The 24,645-nt window shown below is 41.6% G+C and overlaps 1 protein-coding gene across 7 annotated transcripts in view; it reads right to left on the bottom strand.

Moving 5' to 3' along the window:
- The window catches only part of CAMTA1 (calmodulin binding transcription activator 1), a 668,552-nt gene that overhangs the window by 356,054 nt on the left and 287,853 nt on the right, over positions 1-24,645 (bottom strand). For all 7 annotated transcript variants that reach the window (XM_054008960.1, XM_054008956.1, XM_054008958.1 and 4 more), the window contains exon 3: positions 23,399-23,470. In XM_054008960.1, coding sequence (XP_053864935.1) covers positions 23,399-23,470 — 72 coding nt within the window. The remainder of the gene's footprint in view (positions 1-23,398; positions 23,471-24,645) is intronic.

Raw genomic sequence — 24,645 nt, 5'->3', positions numbered from 1 at the left:
GCTGCACTGAAATAAAAACAATTCTCCATTTTTCTGACCTTTTCGCATTTTGAATTCACCCTTTTTCAAAGGGAGGCCTGAATTCTCTGGGCAGAGGACGATTCGTATTTCACACTGATGTTGCACAGTCAAGCTTAGCCAAAAGGTTGCAAATAAGTGTTTACAGCAATGTTCAACACATGAAAAGCTAGTACAAGAATCCTGATGCAGGTGCACTTTGTTACTTTTTTAAATAAACAGATCCATTTCTTTCTGCCTATAGGTTCAAATTCCAAAAGTTCTCGACCTGCCTACTCCAAGTGCAAGCTATCAATTCTCATCTAGCAGATATAGCAACTCAACATTTAACAAGCTCATGTTACTCATGAGATATGTGGAATATCAAATCAACATTACATTTAAGGAATGTTCCAATTTACATATAGGAAGCAGTCAGAGGTGAATAAAGGGCAATTTGTTTATGTATTACAAGAGAGAACAAATGAACAGGTTCTGCTAGAGCCAGAAGATCTGGTGTCCTTCCCACCATCTGATACTAAAATAAAGCAAATGGCAGGTAAGAAGCTTTTAGTCTAGTCAAGGATTTTTAACAGCAAGCGTCATGGCAGCCATCTGGTGGGAAGTCTTCCCTCCGCGAAGTGATGTTTGGGTAACCAAATGGGTAATTCCCTTGGTATTCAAACATTAATAAAAATACACAAAGCCATCAGGGACTACTATATTGTACGGGGTGATGGTGCAAGACCAAAGCAGTGCCCACGTCCAGGAAAGATGACTGCTGAAAGATTTTGTATTAGAAGAGTATTTTTAATTGGGATTTGCATGAAAATAATATGGTTGACTTGCGTATAGGAAGGAGATGATCCAAGCATATGGGGACTCGGGGAAAAAAAAGTGAAGCTGACAGAAGGAGGAGGATACTAAAGCTGTCTGACACCTAGACAAATCTCTGTACAATTTTGTGTGTGTGGGGGGTCTGATTCTCCTTTACCAAGGTCCTTTTATGCCTCTCTGGCAATGTAATGCAGTTTGAAGAGGGCATAACTTAGGTGTAAAGGAGAGTTGGGCCGGGGGACTCCAATGACCTCCGGGATCTTTGTGATCCAGGAAAGCACGTCACATATTTAGATAGTTTTGTTCCCTCCTTATCCTCAACAAGATGAAGACTCTAGTAGCTAATTGGGACACGCTCCCTTACATTTAAATGACCGTGAGAGTCAGGACAGTTAGGAATGCGGCTTACGAGAAGCAGAAAGAGTGACAGGGGAACAGAAGGCAATGAGAACAGAGATGAAGATAGCAGTGGAGCTGTGTAGGGCCTTCAGGACAAAGATGAGAAGCTTGAACCTGAAGCCAGTGACGGGATTCAAAGAGAGCAGCAACACAGTCAGAGCATCTGGCAGAGAAGCTGATGTATCTACTCTAACTGAACTAAACACGTCAGCATAATCGCCTGTGAGGCGGTGAAGGAAATTCCTTTCCTCACTCAATCTAGTACATTTCCTCAGCAAAGTGTCTCTGACAGCTCCTTTATTCCCTATGAGTTATCAGTTTTCTTTATCATAGCACAGTTGGCTTTGCCCTTTGTTTGGTAATCATATGACCTCTTTCAGGGATCATATGACCTTATTTGTCACTGAACCAAACTACACAGTGCCAAAAACTCAGTATCAACAGTCCATTCTCCTCATCATTACCCTGCAGGTCAGAGAGAAGAAAGGGGTATGTACAACATTAGTCAGGTGTGAGAACACAAAATATTTTACAAACATTCACATAAATATATAATTTTAGCTTATAAACACCAACTTTCATTGCAACAGGGGCACTGAGGGACATAAGGGCCCTGAAGACATACAGGTTGGAAGCTCCTTCATTAACTCACTGCAAACTCTGCACCTCAATCCCAGATGATTTCTTTCCAGAGAAGGTGGAGTTTAAGTGTACAGTACAATATGTTCAGAAATCCATAGATCTAAAAGTTTGCTACAGTAATCTCCCTGCCAGTGTGCAGCTGAGAACAGCAAAATCATCACATTCTTAAGTCTAAATATCCTGCTCTAGGAAGCAGAGATTTGTTACAGTGGCGTGCATAATTTTAATAAACCATTAGCTCAAACTTGAGGTGGAATTAATTTAGTGTATTATATATTTCAAAATAGCATTAGGATTCAATTTGAATGTCACCAAAAGCCTAATCCTCAATATACAGAGAATAGTAATAAAGGCCTTGGAGTCTTTAGTTTGATTCCATTTCCAGTGGAGCTGTGTGCTGTTGTACAATTTGGTTCCCGCAGTGAGAAAAACTGTGTGATAGCATCACAGATCCAGAAAGCAGAGCAGAATCTGAAAACATACACAAGCCCGGCATGTGAGACCCCACTATACAAGAAGGTGGAAGGTCCATGTGAGCAACCAGGTCCCAAACTTCACTTCCAGTCCTGGATACAGTCTTTAAAATTGTAATCTGCCCCATGCAGACACCACATCTCAGCAGGGTCCCTGACATTGCTGAACTAATCTTGTTTCCTGTCCCTTCATAGCTATTGAGGAAAAATATGTTTTAGACAGTGCAGGTGCTCATGGTATAAGTTACTGAAAATAGACAAATAGTCTGTTTGCATAAGGCCAGTGTCACATCAGACCTGCCAGAATTTAAACAAATGGCTGCATGGTAACATTTTGTTGGTTCTGTCATGTGCTGCTATCCTTTGTTACATTAGCGGAGCCAACAGCACATGGCAGTATTACAGCAACTATAAAGTGACAGATACGCTGCTTTCAATCTCCCAAGTCAGATGTAAAGTGCAAATGGTACATCGTTTCCACAAAGAGCCAAAAGCATAAAATCTGCTTTCCAATTTCGCAGGAATCATCCATGTTTTGGACTTTTTTATGTTGCCCCTATAATAATGCCTCTTGATTAGAAACCAGCACACGTCCTAAAACAGTTTGGGAAATGCATCTCTTCTTCTAGAAATGACAACAGATTATTTAAGCAAAACCTAAGTACTTTGATTTCATTTTAGTTTGCTTGCATTAATGTCAGTCTTCTCATATATCTAGGGAATTAATCCTTGATTTTCTTTTTAAAAAGGTGGGGGTGATACAAAAATAGAAATCTCAGCTAAAATAAAGTTTGTGTGTTCAAAATGGTTGGAAATTGTTTTTTAATCATGAAGCCATTGGCACATCTCTCTCAGAATATAGGCTGCCCTCTATACATTTAGCTTTCCTATCCATATTCTCAGAAAAATGCAGCAAGTATATTAATAAATTATTTATAAAAACATTACAAAAGATAAAGCCCATTCCTGCTAAAATGTTTCCAGTCTTCTAGATAATGAAATCATTGCTGTCTTCCCTACACTGGAACATCAGCAGAGGGTTATTGCTGCATTTCACTGCAGTCTCCATTTAACTCATCCTGCAGGTGTCAAAACTCATCTTGTGTTGTGAAGATATCTTGACTTATAAAAGGAGCAGGGTATGTCCTAGTCTGAGCTGCAGTTCCAATTTTAACCAGCACAGTTTGTTGCTGTGAGAAAGTTCTACAGAAAAACAACAGACTGGAGAGTAAAAAAATCTGAAGATCTGAAGATGACATAAATTGCTCCTGACACACAGGTTTGCATTGTGAAATTCCAGCTTGGAAACAGGCAGGAAACGCTCTGAATGAGTCAAAGGGCCAGATGTCAAGATTATGGAGCTCAGCCTTTAGGGAGGGTCATGGAATCATCACTCAGATTAAAAAGGTTTTGAGAGTTAAGCCAATTTGAGGGAATTTGGAATTGGTGAATGGGCTTATGCCCGAGGAAAAAGTAGCTGGGAAAGCTTTGTGGGAGGGACATATGAAGCTTCCCTGTTTCCAGGAGAGAATACTTGGGTGAAAATAAATAACTACTGAGTAGCTACCCGACAACACAGTGATTGCTAGATCTCCATGAATACTGACAGCATGGAGCAGTGTGATATTCAGGTGAGGTTATTTCTTAGTCTAAATCCACCGAGGGGACTTACTTTTGTAAAACTAAGCAAGGTGATTTTGGAATATGTTTTACAGAATAGCATCAGAATAAGACAGACGAGTTTAAGGAAGGAGCTTATTGCCAGGTAACTATCTTGGCCAGAGATGACCAGATGGAATTCAGTTTTAGTCAAATGGATGGAGATGACAAAGTTGTAAGAGAGTCTAAACATTCTCAAACAGATAAACCACTGGGGAGTAAATTCATTCATTCCCTGGGGGAATCACTGCATCAGAGAATGCAGATATTTGACAACAATAATTTGTAAAAAATCTTAATTTAAATAAAGAGAGTTAAGCTACAAAGGTATTTCAAGTGGAGTCCAGCTAGCCCCCAAAGCAATACTGCACTTTCATGACAAAGATTGTACCTGGGTTAGAGAGTGTGCCCCGTAGAGCATTAAGGGCTCCAGCCTGATGCTCACTGCTAGATCATCCTTCATTGCTCACTCTCAGCTCTCCTGATTTACATGGCTCACCACATGAAAAGGTCAAAACAACAGATTACCATGAGATTATTGGACACGGACCCCTGGAATAGGAAATTCGATTTGACTGAGAGAGTCCCAAACCCGCCCTTTTGTATTCATAAGCCACTCCTGTGTTCATAAGATGCCTGCTGTTATCTGTGGAGCATCTCTCCATCTACATATCTATCAAAGATTCCTGTAGGACCTCTACCCACAGCACCTGCCCTTGACCAAGGCAGTCTGGCCTAAGCATGCACTCTCCGCAGGGCACAGTCTGGCTGCCAGGGATTCAACATGAATTAAAGGGTCACTGTTAGACTGGGACCTTCACCAGTAGGAAGAGCACCGACAGCTATACTTGAATACTTGAGAGACAAACATAAAGCCACATTTCCTACATAAACTGCAAATGTTTCCAGCTACAATGAACATTGGTGAGATTCAGAATCCAAGAGGTCAAGTAAAGCCTGTCAAGGTTAGGGTGCATCACAGAGGCTCAGCAGCTCTCTCTGCATTCATGCCATACAGCTGCAAAATAAAGGAGACTGTTTAAAAGGAGGCAAACAGGAGAGAGTGTCAGAGAGAACAAGAGCAGCTGTCGCAGTGTGTGACTTTCAATGCCTATCATGAGTGTTGGCAGCGACAGTAGGCCTCCTTCCTCCTCCCTTTCATGGCAGAGATGCGATTGCACTGACATGCCTCCGGGAGACGCAGAAAATGATCGAAAGAGAGGATGACAAATAGCAGACCTGCAGCAGCTGAATGCTCTCAAAGAGAAATTGGTTGCTTTTCATTTTTTTTGATGTTAATGACAACTGTAAAAGATGTTTCAGCGGCATATTGTGAAGGAGTCTTAGATTTCATTTCTAGGACTTTAAAATCCAGGTTGGTCTAGGAAAATAGGGAATTTATCACTGTTCTGCCAAGAGAGAAAGGTGGGGAACCTAACTGAGATTGGCTGGGCTAAAAGTTAATATTGTCAACACCCGTACTCGTCTCAGAGAGTCAATGAACAGTGAACAAACTCTGGCAGCAATAGCAGGGAGTGGGAAGGAATTTGAGATGGAAGTGGGGAACTTGGGTAATGATGCAGCACAGAGCTGGGCAGTGGACAGCAAGCATGAGACACCATAAATAATACTGAGTAGTGCTGATCACTCAGTATGGGCACCAAATTCACTATTGTCTGCTTAGCTCCTTTGCTTCCCTTTCACTTGTTGTTTCCTTCAATTTTCAATCTTTGCATCATTTTTAGTTTGTTCTAGTGAAAATGTCAAATACTGAACGTCTCTAATTTGGAGCTCCCAAGGACCCATTTCCAGAGCCCAGCTTCTGTGGCAGTGGTGTTTCACAAGCAGTCCATTTTAAAGAGGAGAGATCTAAAAAGTATCTATGTTTTGGTGATGCTGGTTTTATTTTTTCATTGTTTTCAAGTTCTGACTCATATTTTACTCTTGATTCTTTCTTTGTTTTCAAAGGCAAAAAAGGAAATGTTTCCTTGAGGCAAACTTTTGTCTTTTGCTCTGAAAAAGATCAAATCCCCCTTTGCTTTAAAGAAGATTATTTTATTAGGGGTGCAGTGTCAACAGAAGATTATACAACATGCATAACTGGATAAAAGCCCCAAATTATAAACAATATAGAATATAAATTAAGGAGATTTTAGTTTCCCTCTGCCTTTTCAAAGTTGACACGTGCAACGGAGAACAGCATTTGTTTGGTGTGACAAATAAAGATGGTAACCAAACTGTTTTGCTTAGTCTTTGTATTCAAAGCAATTGTTTAGCAAAGCTGACAGAACAGAGTATTGGAAGCATAAAGCACTCTGCATAGTGAAGGATTAGCAGACTGACAAGTTCTGGATAATAAGACTAATTAATAATTTCCATCTCTGAGGAACTACTTCTCACTCTGCTTCATTTGTCTTTCCCCTTTATCTTCAGGTTTAACAGTCAGGTCCTGTAAATTATGACAGATGACCGCAGATTTCAAGGATTGGCCAGAGTAAACAAATGGCAAATTTCATAGTTGGTCTTGAATAAAGAGGAAAGACAAAAACCACAAAGGAAATTTTCCCATTCAGAATGAGGTGGAAGATAAAAAACAATGGCAGCCTTTTCTAGACAACTGGAACATGAGAACGCGGACAGTGATATTGCACACTAGGTTTTATGTCACACACAACTCTATTTTGAAACAAATGACACAACTGGTAAGGCTTCTGGCCCACTGAGAGCCAAAGGGATCAGCACAGAACACTAAAGTACAATAGAGCACAAAAGTGAATTAATATCAGGAAAACAAGGTCTGATGCTTGTTTAAAATTACCTTTGGGGCATTTATGAGAATAGGAAGTCCTGGTTACAAGCAGTTTCCAGTGTTCTAGAAAAGCTACTGCAAACATTCTTACATATTAATCTGATGCCCAAAGAGAACATAACTTGGCCTAATATGACTAACTGCAGAGACTAACAAACGAAACACTATGATTACAACATCTGACTCATCAGAATAAACTGAAATCAAAGGTAGAAGTGCAGAAGGCAGGAATATCTACTATGCTGAAAAGTCTTGACTAGATCCTGTAATCTTAATGAGACTGCCCAGGTCCATACATTCTGTGAATATTTTTTATATTTCAGTCCTGTTATTCAAGGGTCACTAAATGTGTGGTTAAAAGAAAACTAGATCATGGCAGTGGCTTAAGCATTGTGTGTCTTTAAAGGGACTACATGAGAAGCAGAAGTGATTCTTAATCTCTTTTTTACAGGTAATTTAGTACAAAGGAATATAAGGAAGCTCACTAGGGGTATCTACAACTTGCATAGAATAAAAATGTTCATCATGTATGATAAGGTCATGCTTATAGAAGACAGATCTTTTTACATGCTATTCTTTCTTGCTTTTATATAGTTGAGAGCTGTGAAACATGGCAAAGAGGTATAGGACTGTGGATAGATTTTAATGTACTCCACTGACAACAAAGATGGCCAGAGCTGGTGCTGAAAGTACTCTTAAGATGCCAGTCATCGCTAGCCCAATGTCAAAGACAAGTCCTTCAGCACTGTAAGCTAGTTCCATATCCAGGAATGCATCTAGTAAAACTCTCAAAATACACAGTCCTATGGTCAAGTCAACAGTATCTTTAAATTAAAAACGTTACTCTAAGGATATTCAATCAGGCCTCTTGACGTGCCTTTACTATAAATATCCATCTATAAGCATTTCCAATCAGTGTAGTTATCCCCAGCAAAAATGACAGTTTCCATAGTATCTTGTGAACTGCGGTGTGGTCAACGGATGTTGCACTATTTGCTATTTACCATATTCTCTTTATGGGGCAATGAAGTATAGTGGCCACGGCAAAAGTTGGAGCCAGGCTGGGCCTATAATAGTTAGTGTGTGTTCAGAATTTCAAGGATATAAAGAGCTGCTGCCCAAGGTAAGTACTAAATATGTCCGAATTCTGAGGAGACAAAGGCTATGTGATCTCAGGCAAATTCGCCTAACTTCCTATACGAGTTGGTCAGCACAGCTGTAAAATGAAAAGCCAGAAGCTGAGTCAGAACTAGGCAGTCTAAACAGCATGCCCAAGAACCAGGAACTCAGAGTCCTTAGAAATTCCGAAAATTACAAACAAGACAACACTTGTAAAACCTTAGGCTCTGATTTCACTTTTCACAGCATTTTAGGAGCTCAGGAAATGCTATACTGCATCAGTCCAGGGGTCCACCTAACCCAGTATCTTGTCTGTGACAACTGCCACTTCTAGACGCTTCAGAATAATATGTGAAAAACTTCATAATGGGCAGTAACCTCCCCGTAAGGGAAGTTTCTTAGTCAATTAATGGTTTCAGTACTCAGACCTGAATTCATACTCCATTAATACCTGAAGCCTCCAATAACGCATTGGAATCAATAATAATACTTTGCACTTATAGTTTCATCTGTAGATTTTCTTAGATTGTGAACTTTTAGGAGCAAGGATTGTTCCTCGATGTGTGTTTGAATAACACTGGAATGATGGGGTCTTTGGATGCTATTGGTAATATAGATGACAACAACAGATCTCAAAATGCTTCACTCAAAGTGAGTGAAGTTATCACCACCGCTTCACAGATGGGGAAAGTCAAGTCTCAGATTGCTTATATAATTTGCCAAAGATCACACAACAAATCCACTTCATGGGGCATAGAAACCAGCCCTCCTGAGTCCCAATTGTGTGCTCAAACCTCCAGACCACACTGCTTCCAGTTAGAGTCTTGGTGTCCTCCTTTGTTATCCTACAATACACTCATCATTTGATCATATAGGTTAAAACTCGCACTTTGGGAAAACGTGTTCGTATAATGCCAACAGTTTGTATCCCTATAACAAAAAACTGCAAAGGCTCATTATGCTGAGTGCCTAGATGAATACGTCACTGTTTCAATAATGTAGGACACACTTAACGTGCCCACATACAGTGCACATTCTTTAATGCTTTATTGCCCAGTCATTTCTATTTTACCCCAATGAAACATAAAAACTGTTACTGTGCAAAAAGTCTCAAGATTTTTTATGAGGCTTTAATATTCCCAATTTATATAAAACAAAAATTGGAAACGGTCTTTTGTTACTTAGGACAGAATGGTAGAACGCAGCAAGGCAAAAGCTCTGAGATAACGAGGAGATGCTTATTTGTCAAGACTCTTTTTCAAAGGAAAGAGCTATTTTGCCTCATGCCCAGAATGTGAAGGGATGTCTGATGCAAAGGTGACAGCAGAAATAGGAAATATTTCTGAGGACAGCCACAGCCTGTGCATAAGAAAACATCTGAACTGGATTTACAAGCCTTGATTCTCTTTTGCCTACAGCATTCAGATGTGCAGCTCTTCCAGGAAGGGACCATGATTTCTTTTATGTTTGGGAAACATGTAGCATAATGTGGGCATTAATAATAACAGATACATATTCAAGTATCAGAAGAAAATCCAGAAAAAAGTTTAAAGAAACATATATTGCAAAAAAACCAAATTTAGAGTCTCTGATTTTTAGAGTCTGCTTAGAGATAGTCTAAGAGGTACAGATGGCTAAAACATGCACAACTGAATGAAATTTTGTTTTAATATTGTTAGTAGATGATTAGATAATTAGAATCTCTCCTTCAGAATCTTTCCCTTGCTTCTTATAGGCTACACTATGCCTGCTCAGAATAGCAGCATCTGTATGGTGCTACAGATGTGCAACATTGCCGTAGAATGTCACTTAAGCTTACTCCGTTGTGGTAGGTGCTGCAGTAAATCTTGTGGCTCTTTACAACGTCCATGGTGAACAGCCAAAGAGCAGAGGTCCATCAGAGACTGTTTTATACACTAGATTATAGAGTTCCTAGATTTCTGCTGAGCCTATTTTTCCTCATTCACTTTTCAGAACTTCCTGTGGTGGCACAGGTATCTGTCATACATTTTACATTATGTTCTCTAATCCACTAGCGGGCATGAGAAAACTATACCATGTCAATGCTGGCACATATGATCCACACAAATTGTGCCCAAATGGGAGCACATGAATTGTACAGATTTCCTAAAAAATGCTGTACAAATCTGCATTGCCAATGGCAAAACTTCTTTGACTTCATTGCCAAAGAAATCTGTGGCTGGAGGCACTCTGGAATTGTGCAACTCCTCTGCAGACAACATCCCTGTGACCCAGAGCATGGACCCCGCTCCCTTCCAACACTGAGCACGACAAGTTCTTTCATACTGGACAGATCACTGCATCCCATGGTTAGATACTGTCTGACAACTGCTCATAAATCCACCCACTGTTGAGGCTTCTGCTATCTGCTGGGCAGGGCTAGGCACACTATAGCCAGCTAACCCATAATTCAATGAATTAGCCTGCCCCCACTTTGTGAATTACCTATGAACAAATTCTGACATTTACAAATTGGCACATCATTTGAAATTATTCAGTGAACAGTTGATGGGAAGAGACATCTGCCTACATGTTGCCTTCAAATACTGGTTATGACTAATTCACTGTCTGTCCTGTGTGACCGGTCAAGATGGCTATGTAAACACTTCCACGAGGAATACCCATTCTTACAGGTATTCACGACACTGTCTCCTTCCACAAAGAAGTTTGCCAACAAAAACTCACTCCTACAAGTGTTAATAGAAAATGAATAAAATGATGAATATTCTCTGAGCAAACGTGCAGGTTTCATTTGAATGAATGTTCACAATTCATTTTATTTTTTGCAGTATTGTCTCCAGCTCTATTGCTGGATATTTTTGTCAAGTCAGCTGTATTCTGCCCTATGATGGGTCACTGACCTCTGTTTGTCAAGATTGTAGCTGTTTTCTTATCCACTTATTGAAGCAGAAGAGGAAGGTATTTTGAAAGACAAATAATAAAGGGAAGCAAATAAAATATACAAGTTAGCTCCATTTAAGATATTGTGAAGTCAACACTTACAGAAAAGGCACCAATTTGAACGCACTCTATCTTTCAAGAAAGAGACAATATTTAACCAATAGTGAAGTTCACAAGGTCCTTTAGGATGACCCTTTAGGACAGACTTCATGTGCCTGGTGTGGCCCTGTTGACCCTGAGTCTAAGAGAAATGGAGACCTTATCCATATTGTAATGTCACTTCCCCCATTTACAGCATTTTAACATAATCAAATTAAAGTAAATCAGGAAAATCTCATTTAATGGGAAAAACTAATTTGTTGGCGTCAGGATGGAACACAAACAATTCAGAGTATCCAACAAGCTCAGAGTATCCAACAAGTAGATTTGCCATGTGAGAGTGGAAAAGGCAGGAGATGCATCAGCATTAACAGGAAAGGATGGTGAGAGTTTCCAATAATCTTTGCAAACTGCAGCCAGCCATAGGAGCCTGGCAGCTAGCAGCATTTTAAATTCCTGGGGTGCTAATTACCAATAGACAGACGGGAATTCTATAATTTGTTATTGAACTATGCCAATGTTTAAAAATTGACTGTGGCCAAGAATCTAAATTTCCTGCAGCATTAGTCATAGTGAATATAAACAGACTTGTTTTCCATTGACAGAAAATCTGGTGTCATTTTGAAAATCTAAACATACACAGCAGTTGTGTTCTTACACAATCCCTTTACTGTCAAACAAGCCAATGAATTCAGTTACAGTAGCTAACTGTTGTAATCTTTTCATGAGCCTGAGGACCTGACATTATTCATACCCAAGAAAAGATTTAAGCAATACTGCTTCTTTATTTGACTAACTGCAAACAGCTGAATTTCTGTTTCTTTTATTAAACTAATAGGTACTGCCAAAAAAAAAATATTCTACTATGTGTGGCACCTGGTTTGACACTTCAGTGCATGTGAGCCTAGAGGAGTCCTCTGAAGGAAGGCAGCCTTGTCATGCAGTATCAGCTTTTTCAGCATTCAGATAGCTTTCCTGTCCACGTCTAAATTAGGTGTAGTGCAAATTTCATAGGGGCACACAGAAAATGTCTCAAAGCAATCTAGGCTGAAATTGTATTTGTTTGCTGAGAATTTGCAAGAACTGCAGAATATCTGCTTTTTCCAGGGGCCGGTTCCCTCACTGGATACCATGAAGAAAGATGAACACTAGAGATATGTCAGCTACCCCAAAGTAATTAAAGTAACAATGAAATGCTCATCTCCAATAGCCTGCAGATTTTTTTAAATTGGTTTTTCTGTTTAAAAAAATCAAGTTATAGGTAGTTTGGTTCTGAGATTGTTTTTGGACCACTGGGCATGTTCTATGTTATCTGGATGTGGTGAAATGGGTCAGGGTAGCACTGCAGAGACAGCTCTCCTTAGTTTTCAGTACACCAGGGACCAACATGGCTGCTTTTGGTGTACTTTGCTTGTTTGTTTTGGAAGTGTTTCTAGGTGTCATCTGTACACAGCCAATGTATGAGAAGTTAAAAGGACAAGATATTGGCTTGATTTGGGACCTCAAATATTAGTAGCTGTTTCAGTTTAATTTTCTGTTTTATTTTCTTGTAGAGGTTTAAGTTAGATACTTGGACACTGGAGGACATTCCCAACTAGTTAATAACTAATATGGCAAATTAAAGGTCTAAAGGGCGTTGTAGTGGCATCTCTTAAAGGTGCTATTAAAGATTCATCCACAGCAAGCACAATTACTAACGGGAATTAACACAATCAGCCTTATTGCTTTATCTGTTTCTTGTACAAATCATGAACTTATTCTACTAGAATGGGAAAATTTTAAAACAAAAATATGAAAAAATGTTGTAAAATAACACTTTGTCCTGGTTCATTCATTTGCATCCAACAAGTAAATGAGAGGTCGTCAGTGCATGGAGGCTGGAAGGTAAATATCTTTGGCAGAGAAACTACAATGTATGTTTTACAATTACAAAAACCTATTTAAAAATTAAGGGTGTAAACACAGCATTATCAAGAAAGCTTAAAACATCTGAAAAAAGCGGGAATCCTTCAGAAAACAACAGAAGATTCCACACAGGGAGATTTATTTACTGCCTCTAATCAGCGGCTGTTGCATGTGTTATAGGCAACCTGCGATCACAGCTCTCTAGCACCACTTTATAACAACAATGATGTTTCCTGAAAATTAGGCTGGGGCAATTTCTCTTTGGCAACATCAAACGCTGAAAACATTTATTAGTATGAATCTGCTGGCCTGGGCCTGGAAGAAAATACCCGGGAAGATGAAAGTGCCTTGTTTGTTGTGGCTGTTATTTCATTGATCACCACCCATCTTTTTGTTAGGAGCTGGCTGTCACTCAGCCCTACAGGTACACACTAAAGCTGCCTGCGTAAATTAACACCCATTTCTAACTTCTCAAAGATGTTGCAGCATCAGTCTAATACTCTGCAGCAGCCTGAAGGCTGACTCCCAGCTCAAATGCAACTAGAGAAGAAAGTGCTGCCTTTCCACATGACATTACTGCAATTAGAGAACTGTCCTCTAGTGCAGAAAAGCAATTGTTTAACATTCAGAATCCTTAAAAATACATCAAACTAATACATAGAATTTGGGGGGACTAAAGAGAAAGGGGGGTATTTCAGGACCATGTCCCATATGAGAATGTCAAGGCTTTTTCCATTATAAACCATTCATGCAACTTTTACAAACAGCACCTGTGCTGAAATAGCTGGTAGTCAGAAGATAAAGCTTTGTATGGAAACATCTCTTTTTGTGAAGGAATGCCAAACCTGCAAATCTTGGCTAGAATTTGGTCTAGATAAGAGTCTTTGAAAATTGCACTTTGTACAGAGCTCAATTGTGGATTTTTAAATTACTTTTACCATTCTTTGGAGAGAAGATTGGCTGCACTGCACTGTATGCAGTGCATGAGAAAAGAATCTGGGTGGCTGTGCATATAATAAATAGTATCTTAATAGAGATACAGGATATAAGCACATACCTGAAGATGGCAGTGTAATGCATATGCATAAGGGGGACTTCAGCCTGCATGGCCCATTCAAACCTAGGCCTTTATGCTGGGAATTCCAAGAAGGAAGGGCAAAAGACTGTTTGTCAGGTGCTACCTCTGATAGTCAGCTCTAGTGGTTGGAGCAGAAGTCGAAGTCAGACATAGGGTCGGGACTGGGCCAAGGATGTCACTGGAATCGAGATCCATGGACAGGCTGGGGTCAGAACTGAGATCAGAGTCCACAGACAAGCCAGAATCAGTACCATAGCTGGAGTCCAGGGACAAGCCAAGTCAGACAAGCTGGATGGTCAGAGTCCAGTGACAAGCCAAGTCAGTACTGTAGCACGGTCCAGATACAGGCGGGTGGTCAGAGTTCGAGGGACCAGGGAGAGTCAAAGCGGAGGCCACGCTGGAGAGGGTCAGTAACGGGGCTGGAGCAATGTCAGCGTAGAGCAAGGGCAAGAGTGGGACAGGGCTCAGGCCAGGCTGGGGCAGGAAGAGGAGCAAGAGCAGACCAGAGTCTCGAGAGTCTGCTCCACTGCAAGGCAGCTGTAGTGCTGTTTCACAGACTGATCTGCAGCTCTGGCGGGGTTGGGGAAATACCTGAGCCAGGCTGGGCTCAGGGATAGGCTCTGCTGAGAGGGTAAGTCCATGCAGCTGAGCTGTTCCTGCACACCTGAGTACTGACTCACCTCAGCTCCACTGCAGGGGCACCTGTCGGGAGTCTGGGGGGGTGCAAGCCTGCCCACCCCTAAAGGTCCCTCCCCCAGGGTAAGGGGAGGAGTCATGGATCCAGGTCTCAGCTGAATTTGGAGAAAAACAAATGCAAAAACAGGGACAGGAGTGAGGGTCACAGGGTCAAAAACAGGAAGTCAGAGGGGGGGCACCGAGTGGAGAACCCTGGACAACACCCACTGCTGGGCAGATGCAAGCAGCCCTGGCTTGACTGCATGTTTGCCTCATGGTGTTTTTTGTGAGGTCAACAGTGACAACAGGAACTGGACTGTGATCCACCAACTCATTTCACAAACTGTGTGCCACAGAACAACCATCACCTGGTACTGACCTGGCCTGAGGACAAACCCCAGAGATGATAGGCTCCATATCCCAAAATAACCCCTTCTATGGCTCCTTTCCCAATAATATGAAAATAACTAACTTTGCTGTAGTTGTGTGACAGTAAAAAAAAAAACCCAACCCAGTACTGCTTCACTGGAGAATGCCAGATGTTGCCATTTATATACTTGCTTTGTGGCATGAAAATAATCCATTAAATCAGTAGTGGGAAACCCATCAGGGTAATCCGCTGGCAGTCCACAAGACAGTTTGTTTACATTGACGGTCTGCAGGCACGGCCACCCACAGCTCCCAGTGGCCGCGGTTCACCGTTCCTGGCCAATGGGAGCTGCGGGAAGTGGTGCGGGCTGCAGGGACGTGCTGGCCGCCGCTTCCCACAGCTCCCATTGGCTGGGAACAGCAAACTGCAGCCGCTGGGAGCCGTGGGCGGCCGTGCCTGCAGACCGTCAATGTAAACAAACTGTCTCGCAGCCTGCTGGGGATTACTCTGATGGGCCACATATGGCCTGCAGGCCACAGGTTGCCCACCACTGCATTAAATACTATTAAAATGTGAAAGAAGAAAAAAATAAAATGCTCAAAATGTGGTGCAGTATACAGTCCTTGGGAGTATAAATGAGAGGTGGACATGTGGTATATAGTTAATGAGTGTGGAAGTGGAATGGGTGGGAAAAGATGTGAACAATTTGTGTATGTATTTTATAAGAGAAATAATGTTTCTTTAAGAACACACCATTGCTCATAAGTAACCTATATGCCCTGCAATCAGACCATGGTGATGAGCATGCTTTCTATTGACCTGAGCCAACAGAAGAGTTGGTGAATGAGTAGCTACTGCCCTAGGGCTGCCAAGACTTCTGTACCCTCTCTGGTGAAAGTGTAATTCAGTTTCTAAAATGTATGCAGCATGCTAAAATATTTCTGACCGATGGTTAAGGTCGTGGTGCCTTCCACTGACAGCCAGATGTCTTGGCCAATAAACCGCAGTTCTTTCCCCTCCTAGACTTGGCAACCCCATGGTTCAGAGGACTAGTTGGCCCATTAACCTGCTCAGCATTAAGCTATAAAATGTCAGAATAGAGCAGGTCCCACAATATCCTCCCGGTAGCATCGCTGTCATCATCAGAACCCCTCTTGGCATGGAGAATTCCAGCATGTTATCTCCATCCACCATCCGCCTGGATGGGTCTCAGTATGGCATCCCTTGCAGACGGCATCCTTTGCAGAATGAAAAGGTGTTAAGGGAATTGAGTACCTACCCCACAAACAAAGAAAATTGTGTCTAGCATCAGTTCCCCTCCTCTGAGAAATTTGCAAACAGATTAATCTTATCTTATCTTATTATATGTTATTGCCACAAATGCCTCTTTCAGTCGATTCTGCCTGTGGGGGCAGCAGTATGAAGCCCCAGCCTGCTTATAAACAGGAAGAAGCAATTTATATTACATAATGAAAGCAAGTTATTTATGTGAAAAGATTCTCCTGAGCGGAGCTAGGATAGAATTTTGCAGAACCTGGTCTTTTTAATGTGAATGGAGGGAACTGTCAGTTGGGACCAGTGTAAACTATTCAGATCCTGCCTCTGAGTCAGCCCACTCAGCAGTCACCGAGGTCCCTTACAAACAAAAGGCATCTCAAGAAGCTGGAACAAGGCCTAGGTTCCGCTGATGCTCATCCCCGTATCGATCACTAGCCTGTTTCTGTCATTGTATTGACTAATGGCAACAAAAACTGTGATGAAAACATCACCTGGCAAAAGCAGCAAAAAATATACACCTGTGAGAGGTGACGAAGAACTTAGAATGTGTGCCCACATTTTTATTATTGAGAAAAGCAAGTCTGAGTGGGTTCTAAGCCTTGTTTGGTTTCCAATCCCTAGTGGATTAGGGGGTGATCCTAGAGATATCTGCAGTGTGCTGAGGTGGTTTTATAATGTTGTTGCATTTTTATGAGCGATACAGATTAGACCTCTCTTCCAAATGAATGTCCTTTGTGAGTTTGAACCCAGAATTTGTGAGAACCTGGACTCAGAACTTCAGAGGTGAAAAGTTGCTGTACTAACTGCAGGTCCAAGAAACCTTACTGGGCTTTTCACTGAAATAGTTTGTTTAAAAACATTTTTAACCATTCTTTCAGCAGTCTTCACTGTTTTCAAGTTCTGAGGCTGAAGCCAACATCTGAAAACAACCCACAACTGGAGCAAAGGCCTTGTTTAAAACTTCATCCAAAACTATCTGGGAATGTAAATAAATGACATCTCATCTCATGCATTGCTATTATCAGAGTTGTCTATGATCCCTTCAGAAGATGAAGAGGTTGGACAGGGTCTTTTCAGTCTAATGCATACTGATTGTCCTTTATTAAATTAGTACATATACCCACTTAACCTGTTCCTCAAAATAGCTTCCATTATTTTGTGTATTGGAGATGTCAAGCTAATGGGCCTGTAATTTTCTACTTCAGTCTTATTGCAGAATTTGTTTCTCTTGGGAAATTTGGGAAGTTTCACTGTCAGGAAGTGAATCCTCCATATTCCAAGAAAGAGATCTTGGCGTCACCATGGTCAGTTCTCTGAAAACTTCATCTCAATGGGCAGATGTTAGGAACCATTAGGAAAAGGATAGAAAATCAAACAGAAAATATCATAATGCTATTATTTAAATCCACGGTACACCCACACCTTGCATACTGTGTCTGATAACCCCATCTCAAAAAGGATATAGCGGAACTGGGAAAAGTTCAGAGAAGGACAACAAAGATGATCAAGGTATGGAAGGGCTTCCATATGAGGAGAGACTAAAAATATTACGGGGCTGTTCAGTTTAGAAGAGACTACAGAAGCAATATGATAGAAGTCTATAAAATCATTAATTGAGTAGAAAAAGTGAATAGAAAAATGTTATTTACCCTTTCCCACAATACAAAAACCAGTGGTCTCCCGATGAAATGAATAGACAGTAGGTTTAAAACAAACAAGAGGAAGTACTTTTTCACACAATGCACAATTAACCTGTGGAATTCATTGCCATGGGATGTCATGAAGGCCAAAAGTATAACTGGATTCAAAAAAGAACTAGATACATTCATGGAGGATCAGTCCATCAAATGGCTGTAAGCCAAGATGGTCAGGGGTAAAACCCCATGCTTGGGGCAACCCTAAACCTGTGACTGCCAGAAGCCGGGAGGGAAAGATTCATAGATTCTAGGACTGGAAGGGACCTCGAAAGGTCATCGAGTCCAGTCCCCTGCCCGCATGGCAGGACCAAATACTGTCTAGACCATCCCTGATAGACATGTATCTAACCTACTCTTAAATATCTCCAGAGATGGAGATTCCACAACCTCCCTAGGCAATTTATTCCAGTGTTTAACCACCCTGATAGTTAGGAACTTTTTCCTAATGTCCAACCTAGACCTCCCTTGCTGCAGTTTAAGCCCATTGCTTCTTGTTCTATCCTTACAGGCTAAGGTGGATGGGGTGGATCACTCCAACTGTCCTGCTCTGGACAGTTCCCCCTATCCCCTGAAGCTCTGGTACTGGCCACTGTCACAGCCAGGATACTTGGCTAGATGGACCATTGGTCTGACCAGTATGGCAGTTCTTATATTCCTTTAGCCCGTATGTTTGTTGCCCACTGTTTTGTATTTGACTTATTGCTACCATCTTGTACCATATTTAAACCTGTGAACTAGAAATGAAAAGTTTTGTATCCTATTCCCAGTCCTGTTAAGCCATCAAGTCCTTATCATCGATATCTGTTTATTTCAAAGCATGTGATGAAAGTTAAAAAGATACTTAGTTTAAGTAAGTTTTCTTTCACTATGAGATTTACTATTTGTGTGCAGCCACGTGGCTTTATGGAAAACAGCATCAGGCCCTTCTGAAGAAGCAGGAGAACTGGAGAAGAAACTTCCCAATAGAAATGAAAAATTGGGGAACTTTTGGCAGTATCCTTACAATCAAAGTTAACAGAGAGATAAGTTACTATGTTTAAACTTGAAGAGCAGGGATAGTCATGTTTGCCGTTTCTCTAATTTCCCATTTAAACCAACTGTTCTAGTGGCAATGATCCCATCTGTAGATTGAGAGAAGCCCAGCACCTACATAGAAAGGAAGATGGCTGCACAGTTATGAACGGTTGGTTTCTATCAGTATGGAAATGTAAGAACTGTCTGAGGAGGACGCCAACATTGTCAGCAACCTAAAGACAGGCAACTAACTCCACATGAACACCCTATTCTGGGGCCTGATTTTCAGGGTTGCTGACCTGCAACAGAAGTCAGGTGCTTGGCCTCTCTGAAAATCAGGCCAGTTATTCAGGATTTAGACACCTAACTTTTGGCCTCCAAATCTGAAAACATATTTGCCTATTGGTTAAAAATCTGAAATGATGAATGAGGTGTAGGAGTGCTATGGAGTCATTTACATTCCAACCCAAAAACAACTTCCTTGTCATAACTTTGAAATAGGGATAAAAAGGGCTCAACTCATCAAAGTTTCTCTTGGCATCATAACATCTCTCTCTTTCTGATCTTGCTTGTCCCTGTATTCATCCTGGAGCTGAAGAGAAGCGTTGTGTAGCTATTAGAATGAGGGTCATCCATTCTTGGCTAACTCCTTTCTTTTACAGAGTTGCACAACCTTGAGAGCATGATTGAAGGATGCCCATTTATATCTGGAAGATACTTTAATGAATCACAAACTCCTATTCCTTATACAATGAAGGCACAATGTGTCCTTGTTTATGAATAAGAGCATACAACATTCACAACAAAATGTACTGCATCACATTTTATAAATAGGATAATAAGAAATGTACTTCCAGTTCACTTGTTTCAATCCCAATCAATTATCAGATTGAAGGAGGATTGTCTAAAAGTCAGCACACACCCCTATTGAATGGGAGAGAGAAACTCAGTGAAGCTGAAAGAAACCTGTGGTATTCGTATACAGCTAATTGGATAGGAGTTTGCTAATGATAGGGCAGCAAAATAACAAAGGCGATTCTGGGTAGCATACGCAGTGGCTTCCTGGGTGACCAAGAAGGTGAATCCCTTCTCTATGTGGTGGTGGTAAGACTGCCCCTAGAATATACTGTCTGCAGTGCTGGGCAACTCAGCACTAGAAATATGCAGACAAAAGTATTGGAAATACAGAAAAAGATGGGAATGGTGATTAAGGGGCTGGAGGGACTGACCTATGAGGAAAGGAGCTAAACATGAACCAATACAGGTTGGCCAAACAGTGAGTAACGGTGGACATACACACTGTGCACAAGTGTCTGAAAGATGCGAACACCGAGAGGGAACAGGAATTGTCTAGGCTGGTAGATTAGGGCTTAATGAAAATGTTCTGACAGTGAGATCTGTGAGGGTGTAAAATAGTCTCTCTAAGGCAATGATGGAAGCTTCATGGCTTGAGACATTTCACACTGGACAAGAAAAACTACAGAATAGTGTATTGGACATGGAATAATCCTGCAGGGCCCCAGAGGTGCTTGAGAGGGATAAGGCCACGATCCAGTCAAACTCGCCATGCCCTAACTTCCCTAATGAGGAAGCTATGATTATTTCAAGACGACAAACAATGTGCGGGGAGAGCCCAGTCCCCTACCCATTTGGTGTGACAGTATGATGCTACAGCACCTTGCATTAGCTAGCACCTTCCACCCGCAAAAGTCACAGATAAATCTTGGACTGGAGTTTTGTACTTGGGATTCTGAGTCATTTTCTACAATGCACAGGATAAAGGATGTATTCAGGTTCCTAATCTGTGCATTTCTCCTCGAAGACAAGGACTCCTCCCCAAGATTGTTCAGTTGCTATGAAACGCTCATGAAATAGAAATGGACTCCAGTGAGCTGGTAAGGCTTTAGGTACTTCAAAGCACTGGAGTTGGGTTCACAGGGCTGGTGTAGACCGACAGGGAAAATAAAAACCCTTTGGAGCAATGGGACAGAGAAGAGCTCTGGACTTGTCAGGCTTTGGGGACAGCAGGCGATTTGATTTGGAAGGAGGGAAGGGTGAGTGCTAATGGGGAAGAGTCAATGACTGCCTGGAGGAGGCTAATTATTCCAGGAACGGTCTGTGGTTCAGGGTATGTGCAGAACCAGTAACAGAATGGCTGACAACTATGCACCTCTGAACACAGAGTAAACTCTGTAATATCTTCGCTCACTAGCACTATATTGGACTATGGGAGGTAAGCCTCTACACAGAGACATTAATAGAAAATAGTCTTTTTTACATTTGTTACATTCAAGCTACAGGTTTTTTCTCGTACATTTACTTCGCTCACTCTTTACAGCAATTTCTTTCAGCAGATTTCCCTGTGTTTCTGGGAGTTAGGGGAAGGGGAAGAGAGAGTGAATGGCAAACAGGGGAACAACAACAAAGGAGCAGATAAAAAAAAAGAGATGAATAAGTTAAAGGGCTGTGAAGAAAACCTAAGGTACTGAACCATCCCACCAGACCCCCAGAGCATCCCTGGTGAGAGCCGTCAGGGACAGATCTGGCTGCTTCTCTTGCCACTGTGCCCCTTCTTTGCCAGGAGGGAGCACCTGAGTAACCCAAGGAAAGCAGAGTGCCGCAGAAGGAAGCGCAGCAGGGGGAAGTGAATGCAAATACTGGTGCTGTGCAGAGTTCTGACTGAATTTAGAATTTCAATTGGATTCTTGTGTCACATCATCCATCACACAGACACCAGCAGAGACGGAAGTTAAATAATAAAACAAACAGCTGTCTGCTGCCTAAGGCACATTGGACTCTTACTAAGTTTAGTTTGCGATTTGTTCAGACCAGTGCACTGAACAGCGACCTTATAATGGCTCCTTTAGCCGTACCAACAAAAGGCTTCTCCCCTTCCTTCCAAGTGCCAGCTGTATCCTACTACATATACCGGACGTATATTCAAAGGGCACTGTGTGAGTGAGTCTCTGTCCCTGAAAGGACATGAACGGAAGGTCTGTGGATCTCAAAGCAGAAGCACTATCCTTTCAGCTAAGCAACAGTAACACCGGCTTCTTTGCAGCTCCTTCCAGCTACAGGAGGCAAAAACCTTGTGAGTTACAGGAAATGCTGCACTATGTATTATCTGTTGTTGAGCTGATGCACCGTAAAACCCACTAGTGTTCAATAGCTCTTTCCGGTAGCATGGATCTAGCTGGTGCTATATTAGGTTGCAGTCTCAAGCAGGTGGCATTCGGGCTCAGGCTGCAAGGATATTTTTTCATCATATGCTGTTACCAGACTCTATTGACTTATTTATAGTAAGCAAATTTAAAGGAGGGAAATGAAGTTCAAAGGTCTGAACGAAACAATTATAAAAGCACAGAGATTATGTGCAAACTGTGGGAGGGAAAACTGGATGAGAGGGAAGAGAATCTGCTACAAGGCTGCTTGAGATCTTCCAAACACTGATCAAATGAGCTGCTAGAAGGCATGTGTTTATACATCATAACAACAATAATGAAAAATTCTGCAGCTGGGCTAATAACTTGCGAATACCAAACCCCAGCTCAATGCAGTTTGCAGCGACTCAGATCGGATATGCCAAGCACTGACTATGCATCGTGCCTCTCTGTCTAACTTTATTCTGACTTGCTAAAAGACACAACACAACACACACAAAAAGAAGAAGAAAATTAATTAGCGCCATCTAGCACTTCTGAACAACCCAACAATAATGAACCAGGATAAAAAGGCCAGCAATCCTTGACTATCACATACAATCCAGCACTCATGTGCAAGCCCACCATAAATAACCAGCATGCACAGACCAACTGTTCTAAAAAACCCTCTAACAGCCAACTAATATCACTGCACATTCTAGGAATGTGATGAGAATTCAGTTTGAAACTTCCAAGGGACTTTACTAAGCATACACTAGTAAGATGAAATATTTGAAAACTGTACAGGAGTTCTAGGACAAAGGTTGAACCCCACTTTCCTGGACTATGATTTGCCACATACTCTGCACTGAAATATTTTCAAACAAAAACCTAATCATCAACATAGGATTTCTTTCGCTCCTGTGACATCCCATATTCATGTAGCAGTCAGCATTCTTTGCTCCTCACTGCCTGTGAATAGCTTCATGTCCAAAACATCATCTCATTTCAGGAAACACTAAGAAATCTCACTCTCATTAGCTGTCTCTGGGTGTAGGGGATGTTTAAACAGTTATCACCTTTATGTTGCTGAACAGTTATCGAGAGAAAAAAAAATCATCTCACAGCTCTGAATAAATACCTATTAATTTGAAGACATCCGCGTCACTTTCAGACAAAGAGCAGAGAAAGTTATAGATCACTTTCTAGAGGCAATGAAAGCCAGAGCCATACAAATCTCGATAGAACAAAACACAGTACGAAATGTCATGTCACGTCACCTTACCTGAAGAAGCCAGTAGCACCTTCTGTGGAAAGTGGGGATGATGGACGAATGGACATAACAGCCGTATAGGCACTAGGGAGAAAAAGGAGATACAGCGTTACTGAAGGAAATCACTGTTCAGACAGTAACCAAAGGTTAGAAGAAAGGTAAGCCTGCTCCAGGGATTGGCCTGGTAGCTACAGTACATTATATGCTATGTTATGTTGGTATTTACTAAAATCAATACCTTGAATAGATCTTGCTCGTAAAACAGAATACCAGATCAAATTACACCTATACTTTAGAATGGTACCTCATTAACATTTACACAGGTTTAAAGCATTAATAAACTAGAGTTTTACATCCCTCCCTGCTTTACACTTTGAGAACCTGTGGCATAGAATTCTCAGATTATTTCAAGTAGAAACAATCAACATGAGATGACAACTAGGGAGGCAGTGTGGCGTAGTGGATAGAGCACTGGACTGGGATTCAGGGGACGTGGGCTCTATTTCTGGTTCTACCACTGGCCTGCTGGGTAACCTTGGGCAAGTCACCTCCACTATCTGTGGATCAGTTCCCCCTCTGTAAAATGGGGGTGATGCGAAAGCGACCTGCTGGTGCAAAGTGCTCTATAAAAAGGTTGTGCTACATCCGCCTGCACTGACTGACTCACAGAAAAGTTATTCGTGCCTCATCTTCATAAGAACTGAATTCCCCCAAACTGTAGAGAACAACCAATTGTTAGAAGAATTCCAGTCAGGTTCCTACAATAAATGGGAATTTGAAGCGAGGCCAGGGAAGGCACGGCATCGTTCAGTTACAATTAACAGAGCCAAGTAAAAACCCTCTGCAAACCTCACACCAAGCTCTCCTCGCTAACACCTCCCTGGGGCTCTGAGTCGGTTGTCAGTTCCAGTTCTAAATTCCATTGGTCAGGAATCTATAAGCTGGCCAAAACATGCCATTTAAATTCACACTGGCCCAGAGGATCCGCTAAAGCCTCATGTGACAGGCCCCCGGGGTGAATCAGGAGGGAGCTAGAAGAAGGGTGTTCTTGGGAGACATCCTGGGCCCATTGAACTCAATAGTAAAATCCCATTGACTTCAGTTAGGCCAGGATTTCAGCATTGGTGAGGTGAGGATCCTTGGCGCTAGAGCTCAATTCCTGCCTTCATTGGCTTTCCAATGTCCACGTTTGTTAACCATCAGGTCATGCAGCAAGACGTGCTTCTCCGTGCAGGGTCTGGATAGGGCTGGCAGGTGGA

The sequence above is a fragment of the Malaclemys terrapin genome, chromosome 19 (genome assembly GCF_027887155.1).
Source record: "Malaclemys terrapin pileata isolate rMalTer1 chromosome 19, rMalTer1.hap1, whole genome shotgun sequence".
Taxonomy (NCBI): domain Eukaryota; kingdom Metazoa; phylum Chordata; order Testudines; family Emydidae; genus Malaclemys; species Malaclemys terrapin.
Note: the sequence above shows the minus strand (reverse complement) of the source record. Positions and strands in the feature narration are given on the sequence as shown.